Consider the following 18,599-nt stretch of genomic DNA (forward strand, 5'->3'; position numbering starts at 1 on the left):
TCTTGCAATCAACAGAAAGTAGACTGTCACATTGATAAAAGATTAAGAAAAGAGACCTCAAAGCCCACAGTGGCACATTTTCTCTAATAGGGCTACACCTCCTAATAGGGACACCCCCCTTTGGGACAACTTTATTTCAAATCACCACATTCCACTCCTCGGTCCCCAAAGGCTTATAGCCAAACTGCATTCAGTCCAACTTCACAAGTCCCCACAGTCTACAACAGTCTCAAACTTGTTTCAAAGTCCAAAGTCTCTGCTGAGATGCATGGCAATCTCTTAACTGTAATCCCCTGTAAAAAATTAAAATCAAAAGCAGATCACATACTTGCAACACATGGTACAGAGCATATATTACCATTCCAAAACTCGAGGAAAGGAGCATAGCAATGCTAGATCAAAGAAGAGCAAAAAACCAACTGGGAAAACGCCAAACTTCATCTCCATGTCTGATGTCAAAACACTCTTCGGAGCTCCAGCTCCATTCAGGTTTGACTGCAGCAAACTTCTCTCTCTTGGGCCGGTTCCACTCCTTGTTAGCAGCTCTCCTTGGCAGGTAGCCCACGACTCTGGCATCTCTAACATCTTGGGGTCTTGAAGGCAATTCGGGCTTCAACTTCACAGCTTCACACGACGTCCTCTCTCCTAGGCCTCCGCTCAGGGACACCCTAACATGTACCTGCCCTCAGTGACTTTATTGTGTAACTCCTTTCTCCTCACCTTAACTCTAAAACCAGAACCGTGCGGCCAAAGATGCCAAGTTCTGCTGCTTATTGGGGCTGGAACATGACTCTCACTCAGTTACATCCTCACCAGCTTTATGCCTTTCACTGCCTAAGCTTGGCTGTTCTCGAACTTGCCATGTAGACCAGCCTAGTCTCAGACTCAGAGATCCACCAGCCTCTGTTCTCAGTGCTGCATTCCTACCGCTAGGTCACACTGCCTATTAGATGAGGGGATCCAGGGCGGGCGATCTGGCAGAGGGCTCTTCCTTGTGGAGATCAGTGACAGCAGAGGAAAGCATGCTGGTTCTGGAATGACATCAGGGCTGCCGAGGGTCTGACACTAGGGGAAATTTAGTAAGCCCTTAATAAATTAATATTTGTTGGATAAATTTCTTGGCCTACAGCCTGCTGTGTCTTGAACCATGTCCTCCTTTTAGGCCAACTTCCATATAAAACAGGAGGTAACAGGACTCACCCTATTCCCCCACAAACCCTACCTGGTCGTTTCAAGGATACCCGATGCGTACCTCACAGATAGCTCAGTGTTCTCATTGCCAAAACAGTTTTGGTAACCATAGGATCCTGACCTGCGTGGGTCTGCTGCCAAACTCACGCTAGGTTTCCCAGCACCTGTCACTGCCCCGTTATGGCTGTCATTTCCTCCTCTAAGATGCTGGCTTTTTGGCACTGCCCTGCTTACTTCCCAAGGTGCCCCAGCAAGTCAAAGGCTTTCAGCTCAGAAAGGACAGGGAAAGCTGAGAGACAGGCTGGAGGGAGACTGCGCTCAGCTTCCCCTCTGGCTCAGGCAGGGTTGGTTACTCGGTTCTGTTGATTTGACACATCTGGTCCAGCCCAACAATTTAAAAATTATTGTAGCTTTGTAATCTATTTGAATGTCTGTCAGCACTTGTCCTCTTTCATTATCCTCTAAGAGTATTAGCTATTCTTACCTTTTCCAAATCAAGACATTAAGTGATTTGGAAAAAGAAAAAAAGCTCCTCTTGGGAGTTTGACTGTTCTGCCATTAAATGAATGTGTGGAGAATTGTATATTTAGAAATTAAAGTGCCACCCCCCAGGTACATTTCCTCTCCTGTCCAACTGTTCTTTTGTGCATCTCAGGAATTTGCAAGAACTTTTTACTCTGTACAGCTAGGGGTTCTGGTTACATCGGTGTCCAGGCAGAGTGTGTTCCTGTTCTTGCGAAAGGAAGGTTCCTCGCTGGTTTTTGCATGCTTCCTCATTTCTCCATCCTGCCCCATGTTTTTCTGTGCACGTGTCGCTGGTTTGTTCTTCATTAGTAAGAAATCGTCTTTAGTGAGGGTCTGTAATGAGCTATCTTCAACAGCCCTCACACTGACAACGAGCACAGCTTAATCTTGGAGGAAAAGAGACATTCTCACAAGATAGGGATGGTGTCAAGTGTTCTCTACCCCCTGGCCAATCTCACTCATGAGCATTGATGCAAAAATACTCAATAAGATACTGACAAATCAAATGCAAGAGCACATCAGAAAAATCATCCACCATGATCAAGTAGGCTTCATCCCAGAGATGCAGGGATAGTTCAGCACAGTGACTCACTCTTGCCCTCCCGGTCCATCTTCCTCGGCCATCCGAGTGTTGGGCTGACGTCACACCCTCTGATCTTCTTCTCTAACATTTGGAGTTGCTGAGGACACAGACAAGAGGAGACACTTTCCAGGATACCGCCCACCCTAGAGCTGAGTTAGTTCCTAAATGACCCTTTCACATCAGGGCAAGGAGAAAGGGAACAGATGGAGAGCAATGGCCCCCAGATTGTAGAGGGGCTGGGGCTGCATGCTCAGACTTTTTGAGTTGTCCTGGGTCTTAGACATTGACCTACAGCCTCCAAGGGTGCCTTGGCGTGGCTGAGGAGAGGAAAAGGGGGGAAGGAAAGAAAGAAGAGCAACAGTGGTTGAGTTAGCAGATTCCTCCAGAGAGCCTACCCTTAGCCACACAAGGATATGCCAAATATCAGGTGGGGTATGCACAAAAACATGATCCATTGTTTGTGTAAAGTTTAAACATGACTGGGGGGGAGGGTGTCCCGGCCCTCCGTTGTCAAAATCTGACAATCCTAGGAAGGAGTTTGCTCAATACTACACAAGGGTTAGCAGGAGTCTGGGAACAGGAACCAGAGCATTGACCTGTAGAAGTGAGTCCTTAAGCACCTGTCTACCTGTCTACCGCCCTCCATTCTGGCCCACCTTCCTCTCCGGGCCCCTCCAGTCCTTAAGCATCTGTCTACTGCCCCCCATTCTGGCTCACCTTCCTCTCCGAGCCCCTCCAGTGTACTGGGTACGCTTTTCTATGGAGGAGTCTTCATGGATATCATCTTCCTTGATGACTGTGAGGTCATTTTCTGCTTCTTAGAGATACTCTGTCTTCCCCCAATGTCATCAAAGTTCATGGACTCCATACATGGGTGTGGCGCACCTGTCCTGTGCAGCACTGTGCCCGAGGAGCCAAATCAGATTGTCCAGGAAGGCGTAATAATGGTTCTCATAAGCCCCCCTCTTTCTAGATCTTTCCACTCAATATCTCACGGGCTGAGCGTGTCTCTGGATTTATTATTTACCTCAAGCAGACTGTGGGTAATTCCTAGACTGGGCAGAATACGTGGGCAATGCCGTGGTGGTCAGACAGGGGAGTCTGAGCCCACGCAGGTCCCTCATTCTAAGCCTGTTTCAGCTCCCATATGAGATTATCTCAAAGAGACACCCCAATCTTCCTCACTCTACCCCTCAGGTACTATTTCCCGTGCCAAAGGTGGCTAGCAGTGGAGGAGGATGATGGGCAACTGTCCAGGGAGCTGTTGCCAGTGGATGAGTCCTACGTGCTACCCAGCGAAGATGAGGAGGGTGGAGGACATGGTGACAACAACCCCCTTGACAACCTGGCTCTGGAACAAAAAGGTTCCTTGTATTAGAGATGACTTTCCCATCCCCCATTTTCTCTTCTCTTCTCCCTCCATTTTCTCCCCCCTCCCACTTCTCTTTCCCTTTCTCCTCTGTTTTCTTCGCTACTTATGGGTTCTGGGCACTTCCTGCTGGATACTCTAGCTGTCCTGCCCTTTCCTCCTGCCGTGGAGAGATTGTAGAAGTTGTGGGGGAGGGGGCAGGCTCCCATATGCCTAGCATAGGATTTGGAGTAAGGTGGTTCACAGCTAGGGTTGTGTTATTCAGGGACAAAATGATTGAGCTAGTTCTGATTTATCTTTTGTTCTCCCTCAGGGGCATTTCTGGGCTCCTGAGGTATATTTCTGTGGAAAAAGTATTAGCTGACTAGAGGCCCATGATGCTCCAGGGGCATTTCTGGGCTCCTGAGGTATATTTCTGTGGAAAAAGTATTAGCTGACTAGAGGCCCATGATGCTCATCTCAGTCCCTAAAGCCCTGTCCGGTCTGGAGAGGTCAGAGAGGTCAGACTAGAGCTCCTGGCTATGGGCTGCTGACACCCAAGTCACCTCATGCCTCCCTGACCGTGTACCACCTCTACAGACCAAGGGCTTCCTATAGGCAGAGCAGAGACGTTTCTATATCTTGAGGGGGTTTCTGGAGTTAAAGGCACCACAAAGAAAGCTGTTTGCAGGACTGACCACATGAACAGACCTGTTTTTATGGTGACCATGGCCATCATCAGGTAGAGGATGATACAGGGAAGGAACTGGTGTAACAGAGCCACAGTGGACAGATCAAGCAGCCTTCTCTCCCGCTCCTTGGGGTCCCCAGGTGATCTATGGTTCACTTCTCTGTCCTCTTCCCCCGGCAGATAAATCCACCACCTTCTCAGTGACCGTCAAGACTGGGGACAAGAAGAATGCCGGCACAGATGCCAATGTCTTCATCACACTCTTTGGCACGCAAGATGACAATGGTAAGGAACACAGCATTTTCCTGCGTGCCCTGGTGGACTTAGCAGCAAAGGAACTCTCGTCCTAACTGTGCCCCAAAAATCACCTGGAAGAAAGGACTCTTTCAAGTCCAATAAAACTCAGCCCTGCAGGGTCCCAGGGTCTCCTCCTATGAGGTCTTCAGGGAGTACCAGCGTTGTTCCAGAAGCTGGATGGTGACTCCGTGAGGGTGGCACCTTCATTTAGTGCTGTTGCCTTCCACTCCATCCTCCCCTGGCCGTTCTGCCTGTGTCTATAGTTGAAACGATTCTTCAAGGAGTCTCTGTGGGTTAACTGGAAGCTCTGTGCCGAGCACCACTGAAGAACGAATGGACTTAACCCCAAGCTTCCCATCTACAGCAGTGATGTGCTGATCCAAAGCATAGCTCTGAAACCTGATTCATTCAAATTCCCATTCATTCTGGTATTGGCTGTGTGATCAGGGGCAAGTGCTTAGCCACCCTGTGCCTTTCCCATTTGTTAGAGATAAAGTTTTATGCATGTCTCGGGGCTGTGACTTTCATTACACAGAACACTTAAAATTTAGGGGTCAGTGAACATCGATTGTCACTATTACTTAGGGGGTTGAATAAAGCTGATGGTGTATAATGAATTAGGTCACAGCTGATAATCACTGTGCTTGCGATGGTCCCTGCATCATTTCCCAGAGAAGTGAGGGGCTCTGCCATTGCCCTTTCTCTCCTGGGCCTCTCTGCTGTCAGCCACATTCCTGAGCACTTAGAATCCTTGTGTTCTTCAGACCTCACAGTGGCCCTGTGGGGAGAGCACCAGGCCACCTTTCTGAGGGCTGAGGAAGACAAGCCACAGACATCAAGCAGTTTGCCCAGGACCACTGGCTGGCCTGGCAGGAGGCTGAACTGGGCACCAGGATCTGTCTGTCCTCTGAGCACTCAAGTCTGCCTGCCAAAAGGCTTTCTGTCTGAGGGCCTCAGCCTGGGGAGGGGACTTCAAGGCAGCATGGTAGGAAAAGGTAGGAGAGGATGTTGAAGACTGAGTCCCCCTCAGGTTTCAAGCTGACACCACAGCCCGTGAGGGCACCTGAAGCCGTCTCTCCTTGTGAGTCCAGGCGTGTCTCCAGACAGTGTTTGCACATGGCATCCCCACACGAGCATGGGGAAGGTGACCTTGTCACTGGCTCTGTCCCCATGCAGAGAACTGCCAGGCTTGTGGAAGAAGAGCCCACACTGCCTGGATGCCCTGCTGCAAGGAAATGGAGAGGGGTTTTCTTTAGATGCAGACAGGGAATTGCAAGTTTACCTGAAAAGGGTTTTAAAAAAATTATAAATACACACATATAACATACACACCACACATCATATATATATATACCACACATACAACCATATACACAGACCACACATCGTATACCACACACACACACCATACATAAACCACACACATATACATACCATACACACAGCATACAAACGCACTCACCACACATACACATACAAACCACACACACGCGCACACAGAGGTGCCCACTGGGAGGCGTGACATCTTTGATCTTTGATGGTTTGGTGGAAGTTCAGAAAGTTGGTCATTATGAGGAAGAAGGAGGAATAGTGGATGAGCCAGGCTGGGAGAGTCTTAGAACTATTCAGTCACGTTCAGTCATGCTGGGGTTGTCTGGTTGGCAGGAATCACCCTCTTGAAGTCCTCCAAGACCAACAGTGACAAATTCGAAAGGGACAGCATTGAAATCTTCACTGTGGAGACACTGGATCTGGGAGACCTGTGGAAAGTTAGGATCGGCCATGACAACACAGGTCTGGTTCTCTCCCTTCCGTTCTCTGGTAAAACTAGAGAGCCCACGGACAGGTCAGTGTGGGCTGCTCGACTTTTAGAACAACACAGTATCTCAGTCTCACTTGCCCAGCGGAGCCCTGGCTACACCGGTTCTGGGACTGTTGATCTTCATTGGGACTTGGACGTAGGTGACATGGGAAACCCCTATCCAGATTCCAACCTCGGGAATCTTAATGTGCAACTGGATTATAAAGCCCCTGAGAAAGCTTAGTGGGTTTCTAACCTGATGGTTCACTAGAGTCACCCAGAGTGGGAGGGGATACTAGAACATGACTTCTGGGTCCACCCCAGCATCTCTGACTTGGGGTTCTGTGCTTATCTTTTAAGTCCCTAGCTCATGCATAGTTGCTAGCCTAGGGACCCCCGTTGAGGAGCCAATAAGCTAGCCAGTTCTTCCCGGAACCCAGGACTTAATGACAAAGCAGCCCGACAAAAGTTGTGTCCATATTTTTTTCATGGTACAGTAGGTCTCCGCTCTTCCCCAAACTTTCATTTCTTTGCTCAAGGAAGAAACTCTGTCCTAGAAGCAGGTGCTGTCGGGACTGTAGGATGCATCACAAATAGAACCAGAAAGCTCTGAGCATCATCCCCAGCTGAGGTGTCCAAGAACACAGGCTTTCCTTAGCTCCTTGTTTACAGCTTTGCCCACCCTGGATGCCATTTTGATTCCATTGCTTGGGCTTGCCTACCCTGTTACCTCCTCACGGTGCTCCTCCCAGACCAGCAATGGCAAGCACCACATTCTGCTGGTTTCCCTGGCCCAGCCCGAGTGGGATGCAGTTTTAGCTATGTACACATCTCAGTAAGAGTCGTCTGGGTAATGCTGTCAGCCAAAGGGTGCTATAGGACTGACGGATTCTGGGTGACCACATCAAAAAAGGAAGGATGCTGGGAGTTTCTGAGCTCACCCACAGGAAGCCATATTGTACATGTTCTTAGTGGGCTCTCTCCCTCTCCCCCCTTTCTCTCCCTCTTCCCCCCCTCTCTCTCTCCCATCTCCAGGCAAGGCCCCAGGCTGGTTTGTAGACTGGGTGGAAGTGGACGCTCCCTCTCTTGGAAAGTGCATGACTTTTCCCTGTGGCCGCTGGCTGGCCAAGAATGAGGACGACGGGGCCATCGTCAGGGACCTCTTCCACGCTGAGCTTCAGACACGACTCTACACACCATGTAGGAACCCTCACGGCAAGGCCGGCCCTCCCGGGAGACCCTATAACCTGTCCCACCCAGCCCCAGCTCTTCCTCCACAGTTGACTTGGGGCCAAACCCACCTCAGAGATTCTGTTCAATTTTCTTGTCCCTTCCTCAAATGTCCTGAGCTCTGGGGTTGAGGGAGTACTGTGGGCCTAGCCCCGGACCCCAAAAAAAGATAACATTGGATTTATTCTAAACTAGGCCCCACACTAGCTGATGACAAGACATCGTCTAGTCTCTCCAGGACTCAGTTTCCTCATCAAGGTCTCTGAGGAAGGATCTCCACTACCTTCTTTATTCCCAAGGGCCCAGCAAGGCTGAGCTTCTATTTATCAACAAGCTCTAAGTAGGGTCTTTTTCAGTCCAGAGGGCCTGTGGTCATTTATGTGAACCACCTCTCCCTGTGGCTTGTGGGTAGGCATCAGTAATTCCCCCCAGTTCACCCCAGAACTAGTCTTTGTAGCACTGAAGTCAGACAAGCGTGGGCTCGGGCTCCACCATAGGACCTGGGACTATTTCACCCCTCTGCATCTTGCTTTCTCCTCTGATAAAATGGGCACAGTAATACCTGCCCCATTGGAACTGCGGGGATGGAAATGACTGCTTAGGATACAGTGTTGAATACGGTCCATAACAAGTTCTCGGTGGGTGGCTAGCATCATCACAGGCACGGATGCCACTGTCCCTTTTCAGAGAAGCTTTTTAAGTACACTGGAAGCAGACTCGTTATCTGGAGAGGGTTGGGATCTCCTAAGACCAGGTAGCTCCTAATATGGATGGCTTCCTTTAGGATCCAATAGCATAAGATATTGTATATTTGCTTGAGAACTCCCCTAGGGTTTCAATTTTTCCTTCCTTTTTTTCCTCCCTCCCTCCTTCCCTCTCTCCTTCCCTTCTTCTTTTTTTTGGGTGCATATATATATATATATATATACATATATATATATATATATATATATAGTGGTGTGGTGTATTTGCTTAATAATATATGTGTGTGTTCATGTATATGGCTGCGTGTTGAGGTCATCCATCAATGTTTGTGTGTCTTCTTAATTGCTGGGCACCTCTTATTTTTCAAGATAGGGTCTCTCACTGAATCTGAAGCTCACCAGTTTGGCTGGGCTAGCTGGCCACTGAACTTCAGGGTTCCATCCTTCTCTATCCTAGTTCCCCGTGCTGTTGTTATAGGCATGTGACCCAATGCCTAGCTTTTTATGTGGGTTCTGGGGTCTTCATGCTTGCTCGCATGACAGACATTTTACCAACTCAGCCCTCTTCTCAACCTGTATTCATATTCTCCTCTCTCTCTCTCTCTCTCTCTCTCTCTCTCTCTCTCTCCATATATGTATAGATATATAGATAGATATAGATATATAGATAGATATAGATATAAATAGATAGATATAGATATAAATAGATAGATATAGAGATATAGATAGAGATATAGATTTCCCATGTATAGAAACCCATAATGAGTATACATGTGAGACAAACCAACATGTCACTCTGTGTGGTACCCAATAGTGTTTTCTGTTCAGAACACTGCCGACTACTCATTAACCTCATTTCATAACCTACTAATGAATCTCACCCTGTAGCAGACCCTGTTGCCTTAGCTTAATTGCGTCAAGCCATAGAGTAAGGTGTGAATTAGATCCACCCCACAGACAATCTGGAGAGGGGCTCAAGAATCCTTACTTATCTAAGATCCCGCCAACAGCTCCTGGACTGCAGATCCTCAGCCTGCGTGGAAACATGCTGGTCACTTGTCATGGAGCAGTTGTGCCGGGAAGGTGCTTATCAGTGGGGCTCATGTGCCAACTCTCCTTCAAAGGATAGATAGTGCTGTAGCTGCTGAATGACCTGATGAATCCTCTCCTCCGCCTTGCCAGTCCCCTGTAAGGGACATCTATAAAGCCAGGGAAGCTGAGTAAGAGGCCAGGTGTGACATGGATTGGTTGAGGGAGCTGGCACGTTAGGAGCAAACCAGGTGCTGAGAGCAATGGACAGGACGGGAAGAGAATGGCATGCCACCGCTGCAGCCTGGCTGCCCTGATTGGCGATTTGTCTCTGAAATCCGAAGCTCTAGGTTACAGAACCCTGCTAAGCTTTATGCCGAGGACACTTTAATGGAAACCGAGGCTCCTAAGTAACTTGCCCAGGCCTCACTCATCAAGTTAGGTCCTGTATTTGAACTTGAACCTTTAAAATTACGTAATCTGTATGTTCAGCCAGTCTGCTGTAGTAGATCAGGGCTTCTCTGTGGACACGAGGCTTGACATGCTCTCTGCGAAAGGCCACTGATGCTGTAAAGGACTTGACCTCACCTATGGTGTCTCCTGTTTTCTTCCTGCCACCCCTGGCCTTGCCCTCTGTCCTCCCTCCCAGTTGTCCCTTATGAGATCACCCTCTACACCAGTGATGTCTTTGCTGCCGGAACCGATTCCAACATCTTTATAGTCATCTACGGCTGTGATGCCGTGTGCACCCGGCAGAAGTTCCTGTGCACTAACAAGAGGGAGCAGAAGCTGTTCTTCGAGAGGAAGTCTGCCTCCCGCTTCATCGTGGAGGTACCTGCCCTGTCCTCCTTTGTGAGCTAGCTTAGGCAGGAGACACAACAGTAGAGCCCACACTGCCTACAAGGAGCTTTAATATAGTTGGTGAGCCAAGTACTATGCTCTCGGCAGAAAATCTAGGGATTATTGCCACCACGGGTCCTGAGGGTCAGAGGTACTGACATATGGGATTCAGCTATGTTCAGTCACTGGACCCCTGTAACAGTCCTGTACTCTTCTGACCCTGGTAAAGAAGGAGGGGATTGGGGCACAGCAAAGTTAATGGCTTTCCCCAGACTGCACAGCTAGCGTGCAGGAAACCAACCTAAGGTAACAGGCTCTGATGTGCATGTTCTTTTACTCTGTGGTAGGCTTCCGAGTGGATTGAGGTTGCTGTTGGTGTTCAGAGAAGGAAGAGCCCTGGAGGAGGTGGATTGGAGGCGGATGTGGAAGTGGGCATTCTTAGGAGAAGGAGGAGAGGCATTCCTGGGAGGTGAACAGCATACCCATGGATGGAAACAGGCAAACATAGAGCTTGAAGTCACAGGGGAGCATGAAGGGACTTAGGAAGAGGGTAGCGCAATGAAACCAGCCTGGCAGATGAGCCAGGAACCTTGGAAGCCTCGGCGCTCTGAGTAACGGGGACCAGTGGTGACATGTCCATATAGTCTGGTGGGGAACAAAGTGTTGAGCTTGTCCTTATCCTCAGCCAGCTGCTGCCCCAGAGATAAAGCTCCCTCCCCACCCTCTCTGGGAGGAGTCAGCTTTGCTGGGAGGTCTGTTGTAGAAAACTAAGGGCTGGTTCACTCATCTATACAAGGTAAAGTCTTGCCACGAAAGATGATGTGGTGGGCGCATCAGAGTGTGACCTCATCAGTGCCCAGGTCACACCTCAGCAGGACTTCTGCAGACTTTCATCAGTGAGGTCCCATTAGTAGGCAGCTATAAACTGCCAGCTCATTTGTTGTTGGTTTTTCTTTCTCAACTGCTTGGGCCTCAGGGGGATGTAGGAGCTTGGGAACAAACGGAAAGGCTTTGTTCCTCGCCGGTCTTTCCTGCCTGCGACTTCCGCCTCTCCACTCTCATATGGCAGATCCTCAGTCCACATCTCCCCTTCCAGCCCTGACTCTGGAGTAGCCCTTAGCCAATGGCTGCTTCTCTCTGTGGTCCACCCTGAGGGTTGGCTGGGAGAAGAGCGCTGACAGGATGCCTGAGCTCCGCGGAAATGTCAGCGCCGTTCTAAGCACTCAATATGGACCAAGTTTTTGAGTGTTCATGACAGTCCCAAGAGGGTGGCAGGGCAGCAATCCCGTCTCACACACAAGCACCCAGAGCAAGAAAGGTTGTGACTTACTAAAATGACATTACGCGGTGAATTTAGGGTCACAGCAGCTCCTGAGCCTTCACCCCTCCCAAGGAAGAATGCCAAAGCCCTTTCTGATAGCCATGTCTTCTGAGCCCATCTAGGAGGCCACAACCCCTGGGCAGCGGTCCTCTGAAGGCCTCTTTACTGTCTGCAGTGCCACAGCCAAGACAGTCCCCTGATGAAAGCAACTCAGTGCTTGCTGTAGACCTCAGGTTTCAGAAGTGCCATTGAAGCCACCAACCTCAAAGCCTATGGGACAGGGAAGAAAAAAGAAGCCCTGGGTAGAAGAAGATACACAGAACTCTTCGTTTCCTGGTCACTCCAGGCAGCAAGTTTGTCAGTTGAGATGCTGGGGACCACACCCTTCCCTTGGGCATCTGCACTTCTCTGGCAGATAATAAGATCTATTAAAAAAAAAAATCTGTGCCACATCACTTGGAAGCCCCGATCTTTGTTTAGTGACTCTGAGTCCTCTGGGTTTTCAAGGCCTTGAAGGACCATTTGTGGCCATGGATTCTGTTTTCTGATTCAGAGCAGGTGTCAGGTAGTAGGACATCTTGGAAGGGCAGCAAGGTCATGGTAGCTGTGGCATCCCTGTCAATCTATGGCATAGCATGTTGCTTGGCCAGGCACTTAGAGCTAGAGATCAGGTGACAAAAAAGAAAGCATGCTGGAGTCTTTGACCTAGCTATGACATCAATGGGCTGCCCCAGCCATGACCCTGACTTTGGCTGACGAAGACACCATTTTCTGTAAGTTTGAATGAGCACAATTTCTAGGAGTAGAGAATTACTGAAAGGGAGGGGCTCTTAAGAGTCGGTAGATTTGAACATGGTCTATCAGGATAGGAGCATGGGCTGTACTAGATCTCTTCTGAGACCCAACTCACTTCTCAGAGAATGTGCTACTATAACATCACGTCATGGAGGATGGGGAAGGTAACGGCTTCTGTGAGGAGTCAGACACGCCTGAAAGATCAGAGTGCCCAAATCAGGGTCCATTAGGTCAAGACTGAAGGGAGGAAGAATGGCATGTGCAGAGGAGGGTCTTGGCCTGGCTGCTCAGTAGAGACATACAGAGAGCAAATCGCCCCCTTATGTTCAGAGGGATCTGAAGATGGATGCCCCCAAGGAGGCACAAAATGATTGAAGCCCTTCTATTAACACGTAGTGCCTTTTTTTTTCTTTATGAAGTTGGAAGATGTGGGTGAAATCATTGAAAAAATCCGGATTGGCCATGATAACACAGGCATAAACCCTGGGTGGCACTGTTCCCATGTGGACATCCGCAGGCTCCTTCCTGATAAAGACGTAAGTTGGAGACGTGTCTGTCCTACTTCATTTGCCTTTCCCAGAATGAGCTCACATCACAGCAGACTGGCCTGATGGTTGCTTCAGCCTCCAGGACATGTTAACCAGCTCAGATCCAAAGCAGATTCTTCCCGTGGTCAAAGAAAAGAGTTTAGGCAATCTAGTCTGGTCTGTGTCTTTGCCCGAGTCCCAAAGCCACAGGACCGGTGAGTGACCAGCAATGTCCTTACTTCTATTCAGGGTCAACTCCAGAGGAAAATCAAACCTGAATAAATTGGAAAACACTAGAAAAAAATGCAAACTTCCACAGCTAAAAGACAGTGCAGTTCTGGGGACAAGATGGATTTAAAAGCACAGAGCCCTTGCCACCCACGACCCCAAGTGTCAGGGACAGGGCTCAGATATTTATTTTTAAGTGATCTAAGAAGTATAACCTTCAAAAGCTAACTCACCCTGCTGCGGCTGTGCAAGTCTGTAAGACTAGGTCTCTGAAACCGGGGCAGAAAGGGTCCCTGTGTTTTTGTACAGGGAGGCAACATCTTCTTCATCTCTGGTTCTGATGAGCCTGAACATGCTGGCAAATCCCTGGAGCTGGTGGCTCCCACCTTATAGACTATGGGCTCATCTTCCTCCTTCCTCCTCACCTCAGGGTACAGAGACCTTGACTTTCCCATGTGACCGATGGCTTGCCACCTCTGAGGACGACAAGAAGACCATCCGAGAACTGGTCCCTTACGACATCTTCACTGAGAAGTACATGAAAGATGGGTCCTTACGACAAGTCTACAAGGAAGTGGAGGAGCCTCTGGACAGTAAGTGCACACAGGATAGGTGGCCTTTGTCACACAGCTCCAGGACCACATCCCTTCTCACAGAGCACCAGCCCCTGCCAGGTTGAGCATCCTCACGCACGAGGATGGTCTATGTTATCCCTGGGAAACTGAGGCTCATAGAGGCTATGTAACTTGCCAAGTTCACACAGCTGGTAGATGGCAGGCTAGTCCCCAGAGTCTTGCCTGCTTCACTGCAAGCTTTGTGCTCAGATCCCTTCCTACTTCTACAGCATGGTACATGCCAACAGATCGCCCCTGCTCCTGGCTTTCTGTATGCTCAGTTTATGTGGCCAACACTTGGTGTAGAGTGATCCCATTTACTCTTTCAGGACAGTCTAGGGCTGGAGTGTGGCTCACTGGGAGAGTATCTGTCTAATGTAGAAACCTCTGTTTTGAAGCCCTGTACTGTAAAAGATTTATTTTTAAGACAGAAAAGCAAGGTAGAAATATCCCTGCAAGGCATGTTTCTGGGGGTTAGGTCAGCTTCTGGATCTGTCTAAGGTCATGGGATTTTGTTTCCTGGGTGAACTCGTCACGATCATCCACGGCTGTTATTTCTAGGCAGTATTTGAATCATCCTGACCACCCACTTCTTGCGTTTCTTCCTGCCTTTGGTCTCAGTGACATCACCATATTCCGGTTATCTTCCTGTCTCCCGAAATAGTCTGCTTAGTTCTAGGTCCTTTCTTGTGCCCACTGGCATTCAAGGTTCACTCGCCGGCCTTCTCTCCTCACTGCACTGTTGCACAGGCACGTGCATGCACACACGTGTGTCCTTCCTTTACCCCACGGTAGCACTGTCCGTGTCACTCCCTATGCTGCTCAGCTCCGAGTAAACCTTAACTATTCGATAATCAGCGTCCTTTGTAAAAGTCTCTACCACTGATGGTACACACATGGCGCCCACCGTCCTCTCCAGCTGGGCGGTCTACACAGACTAGAGAAGCTCTGGGAACTTGGAAAAACAATCCAAATTTATGGTATTATAGCTTTGGAAAAACTGGAGTAAAACCCAGGATTCCAGGGAAACCTAAGATTCTCATAGGAAGCTGGTGGAGGCAGGGCACAGATCTTCCTGCTGCTGAGCGTCCAAAGACAAGAGGCAAACATATTTCTGTTTTGTATAAAACAGCGAGAGCCCCTGATTTCCTTTAATCTGAGCCATCTTGCCCAAGGGTGGATCTCTCTCCATCCACACCCCTTTCTCTGAATATCCTTGGTTGTTCGGTTTGGGAGATATGTGTCTTTTCTGCTTGGACCCCCAGATGGACACCCTGGGCTGCCGTTCCCAGCAACACTCTTGAGATGTTCTCTATAAACCTACTCCACAGAACCCACTCTGAGGTTTCTAAGGAAACACCTCTTCCCTGACAAGCTGTGTGGCCTGGGTGGGACGAGAGGGAGGAGGATCCAGAAATAGCTGGATCCCGCATACCCATATTGCTCAGCATCAGAGGCTGAATTGTTCCCTTAATTGCCAAAGGACCAGAGGAAGCAGCAGGAGGTGGATTGGGGTTGTTAGAAGACCATCCAGTCACAGCCCCAAGGACACAGCATCCCAGTCCAGGACAAGGGCTCCTAGAAAAGGCGTCCTAACGGGTCCACCCACCCGTGATAATTTCAGATGTGGAGCAGGCTTGAATGTAGTCAGAATGAAGGGGGGTGGCGGGGAGAGGACAGTCATCAACTGTTGCGTCTAAGCTGTGACAAGATTCCTAATGTTGTCTCAAGTTGGTGTTGGCCCGACAGACTTGGGTAATGCTGTCTCTTTTAAGCAACACAGAGACGATTTCATCATCAGCTGTGGAGGCCCACGGCATGCTTGCTGGTTCTGCACCAAACTGAGCAGGGTCCCGGGCTTTTGTCTGTATCAGGCTACACAGCTCTGTCCATCAAGTCTCATAAAGAAACAAGGGACTTTAGAGAATGAGAGGCTATGAAGAGGCAGGGGGAGGGGACGGAGAGTTTGAAGAAGGAGATGGGTACCAGAGGGATCAAGTACCACTCAGACCCATGAGTTTGTGATGCCAGAGTCTAGTCTCAGTGGAAGTAGACCCTGGTGACAGGAGTTGGAAATCTGAAGCACAGGGACCTGGGTTCAAGATAAAGATCCAAGAGGTCAAGGAATACAAACGTAGGCTGTGCAAAATGAGAGAAGAGGGTTGAAGGTGGAACTAAAGAATTTCGTGACTACGGACTGAGTGGAAGATGAGGGACCCAAGAAAGCCAGAAGGCAGTACTGATGCTGTGGAGTCCAGAGGAGAAGAAGGGCACACAGGGAACCATGGGGGGATGGGAACATGTCTGTAACTGTGGCTGCAAGCTGCCCACAGCACACTGATTTGCCTCATTGAGTTAGAGGTGGCTGTGGGCCCACTTGCAGGGGTTGGAAGAAAGCCCATCTCAGTCACTGTAGGAAAGACAACCATTCTCTAAGGTCTTGTAAGTCCCTGAGGTTCACAGGAATGGCCCTCAGACCAGGGTAGGTCTCGCACTGCCCTGGTTCTCCTGCCACGCACTGCCATTGAGCTCTAGGTCTGTGTCAACACTCGGCGTCATTTCTCTGGGTGACCAAAAACAGGGCTTCAGGAACCCCCCATCCTCCAAGTTTCCAGCCACTGCTCTAAAAGCTTCCTCCCCATGCCGTTCTCTTAGGGACAGTCCAGCCAAGTTCTGTGATCCTTGGCCTGAAATTCCAAATTCCCCAGGGCAGAAGGCTACAGAGGGGAGAACGAGGCTTTCCGAGCATCTGTAGGAACATATATGCAGGACTTGCTTGCCCCCAGGTCTAGAGGCAAGGAATACAGCGGTCTCATTGTAATAGACATCTACTAGCTACCCTTGCTGAGCCACACAGCAGAGCAAAACCAAGACCCCATACTCATGTCCATTCTCCTCAGGATCTTTGTGTTCTTGTCACCCTGATCCTGAGCCCTCCCCCAGGCGCCATGGGAACAAGGACAAGGCACCAATCAGTGTGGCTTTGGAGGAAACAGTTTGCCTGGGGTACTAGGGCAAGGTGAAGAGTACCAATGAGCTGAAGAATAAGTCAAAATAAGTAAGGAGGCACACACGCGCGTGTGCGCACACACACACACACACACATTCCAGTGTATCAACACTAATTAGTTAGATAAGAAGTATCACAGCATAAAGACTCAGTCATCATAGTGACGGCATACTTAAGACAGTCTCCTTGGATGCTGTGGGTGAAGGGACGGGGGGCCACCCCAAAAACTCTTATCTTTTGGTTCTCTGAGAGCCTCCTGAGTGCAAAGACCCCATACACTGTGCTGCTGACACTGCCTAGCCAAGCAGCGAGAAGAAGATGCTGCTGCTTTGGACCAGACCTTTGTCTACCGGCAAACTCTGCTGGCTAGAGCTAACCTGCTGTCACCCTTCTCGTCCCTCTGTCTGTCTGCCTGCCCAACTTGATGGGCAGTTGTGTTGTACTCGGTACAGATCTTCACAGGGAACGTTCCTGGGGCAGGGACCGATGCCAGGGTCTACATCACCATCTACGGAGATCTTGGGGACACCGGAGAACGGTACCTTGGCAAATCAGAAAACCGCACCAACAAGTTCGAGAGAGGAACGGTAGGAGAGACGTACCTGTCTCCTCTCTAGGTCTAGTCATCTGAATGCCAGGTCTTCTGGTCCTGAGAGTGTCCTGGCACTCTGTGGGGTACCATGCATCCTCCTTTGGGCTTTTGACATTGCTTTTCCTCTGTAAGAACAGCGTGTTCCCCTTTCACAGCCAGTGCACTTCTTTGGGTCCTACATGGGGTGGGGTGGAGTGGAAGGCGGGCCTGACCTCTAGATTGTCCTCTCTGTGGGGACAGCCTCTTCAGAAAGCCAGCTCACTGTGGGCGGTTCATGCATGTGGAGGTGGGGGCTGCAGGATGGCAGGGGCTGGCCTGAGACCTGATGAGGGGCCTGGAAACCTGGCTCTGCCTTCTGCTCCCTGTCTGTTTCACCTCTGCTGAACTTAGTTTCCCTGTCTCAACGATGAGGAATCAAATATAAATTGGCTAAGTGTGTTGTGCAGAGCTGAGGCCCTCAGGAATAATGCAAAGGATACTGGGGAGCAGAAGGGCTCCTCCCTGTCACCCAGGTAGACTCATTTTGACCTGGCCTGTCTAATGAGGGCCAAGCATACTAAGATTCCGGGACTATAAAAAGGCAGGAGAGTCACATGGGCGATCAGTATCTGCAGCACTTCTTGAAGCTCTGATGCCCTGTGATGGACCAGAAGGACAAAATCCATCCAATTGTCCCTTCTATGGCCACCAGCTTCCCTCTCCTGTCCCTTCTGCATGCCCTGCCACACCCTTCACTGGGCCCCCAGTTCCTCTCTGTCATCTCCATGTGCCTGAGTCTACCCCAAACTCCACCGGCCAGGGGATCTCTGAGGAGAACAGACATGGAACTAGTCTGGCTGCAGTCTTGCCCATGGCCATGCATGGCAGGCAGCCCCTGCATGGCAGAGAGCCTGACTCTCAGCCAGCCAGACCCCTTTGTACTGAAACACCTGCTACTGGTGAGGAGGGAATTAGCCCTGGGACAAGTAGCAAGTATCCTGTAAATGGATCTGTAATGCCTGGTGACCCCATGTGCCAGGCTTATAGAAGAAGCCCGGGCCTGGCTGCTGGGTCTTCAGAGGGCATGTCCCCGCCCTCTTGTTAGTCACCTGGATAGCCTTTAACTTTAATTTCTTGCTTCTGGCTTGTGAATAATAACATGATCCTCAATTAGACATCTATACTGAGAAAGAGGAAATGTACATCATCTTCTACCAGGGAAGATAAACACACACACACACAGAGAGAGAGAGAGAGAGAGAGAGAGAGAGAGAGAGAGAGAGAGAGAGAGAGA

The 18,599-nt window shown here is 49.7% G+C and overlaps 1 protein-coding gene across 3 annotated transcripts in view; it reads left to right on the forward strand.

Annotated features, from left to right (window-relative positions):
- Positions 1 to 18,599, forward strand: part of Loxhd1 (lipoxygenase homology PLAT domains 1) — a 137,616-nt gene that overhangs the window by 75,277 nt on the left and 43,740 nt on the right. For all 3 annotated transcript variants that reach the window (XM_050151703.1, XM_050151704.1, XM_050151705.1), the window contains 8 exons: positions 3,497 to 3,663; positions 4,519 to 4,623; positions 6,301 to 6,429; positions 7,472 to 7,636; positions 10,049 to 10,230; positions 12,775 to 12,891; positions 13,541 to 13,703; positions 17,167 to 17,321. In XM_050151703.1, coding sequence (XP_050007660.1) covers positions 3,497 to 3,663; positions 4,519 to 4,623; positions 6,301 to 6,429; positions 7,472 to 7,636; positions 10,049 to 10,230; positions 12,775 to 12,891; positions 13,541 to 13,703; positions 17,167 to 17,321 — 1,183 coding nt within the window. The remainder of the gene's footprint in view (positions 1 to 3,496; positions 3,664 to 4,518; positions 4,624 to 6,300; positions 6,430 to 7,471; positions 7,637 to 10,048; positions 10,231 to 12,774; positions 12,892 to 13,540; positions 13,704 to 17,166; positions 17,322 to 18,599) is intronic.

Source organism: Alexandromys fortis, unplaced genomic scaffold (genome assembly GCF_014885135.2).
Source record: "Alexandromys fortis isolate MF-2015 unplaced genomic scaffold, M_Fortis_MF-2015_v1.1 scaffold_71, whole genome shotgun sequence".
Lineage (NCBI taxonomy): Eukaryota > Metazoa > Chordata > Mammalia > Rodentia > Cricetidae > Alexandromys > Alexandromys fortis.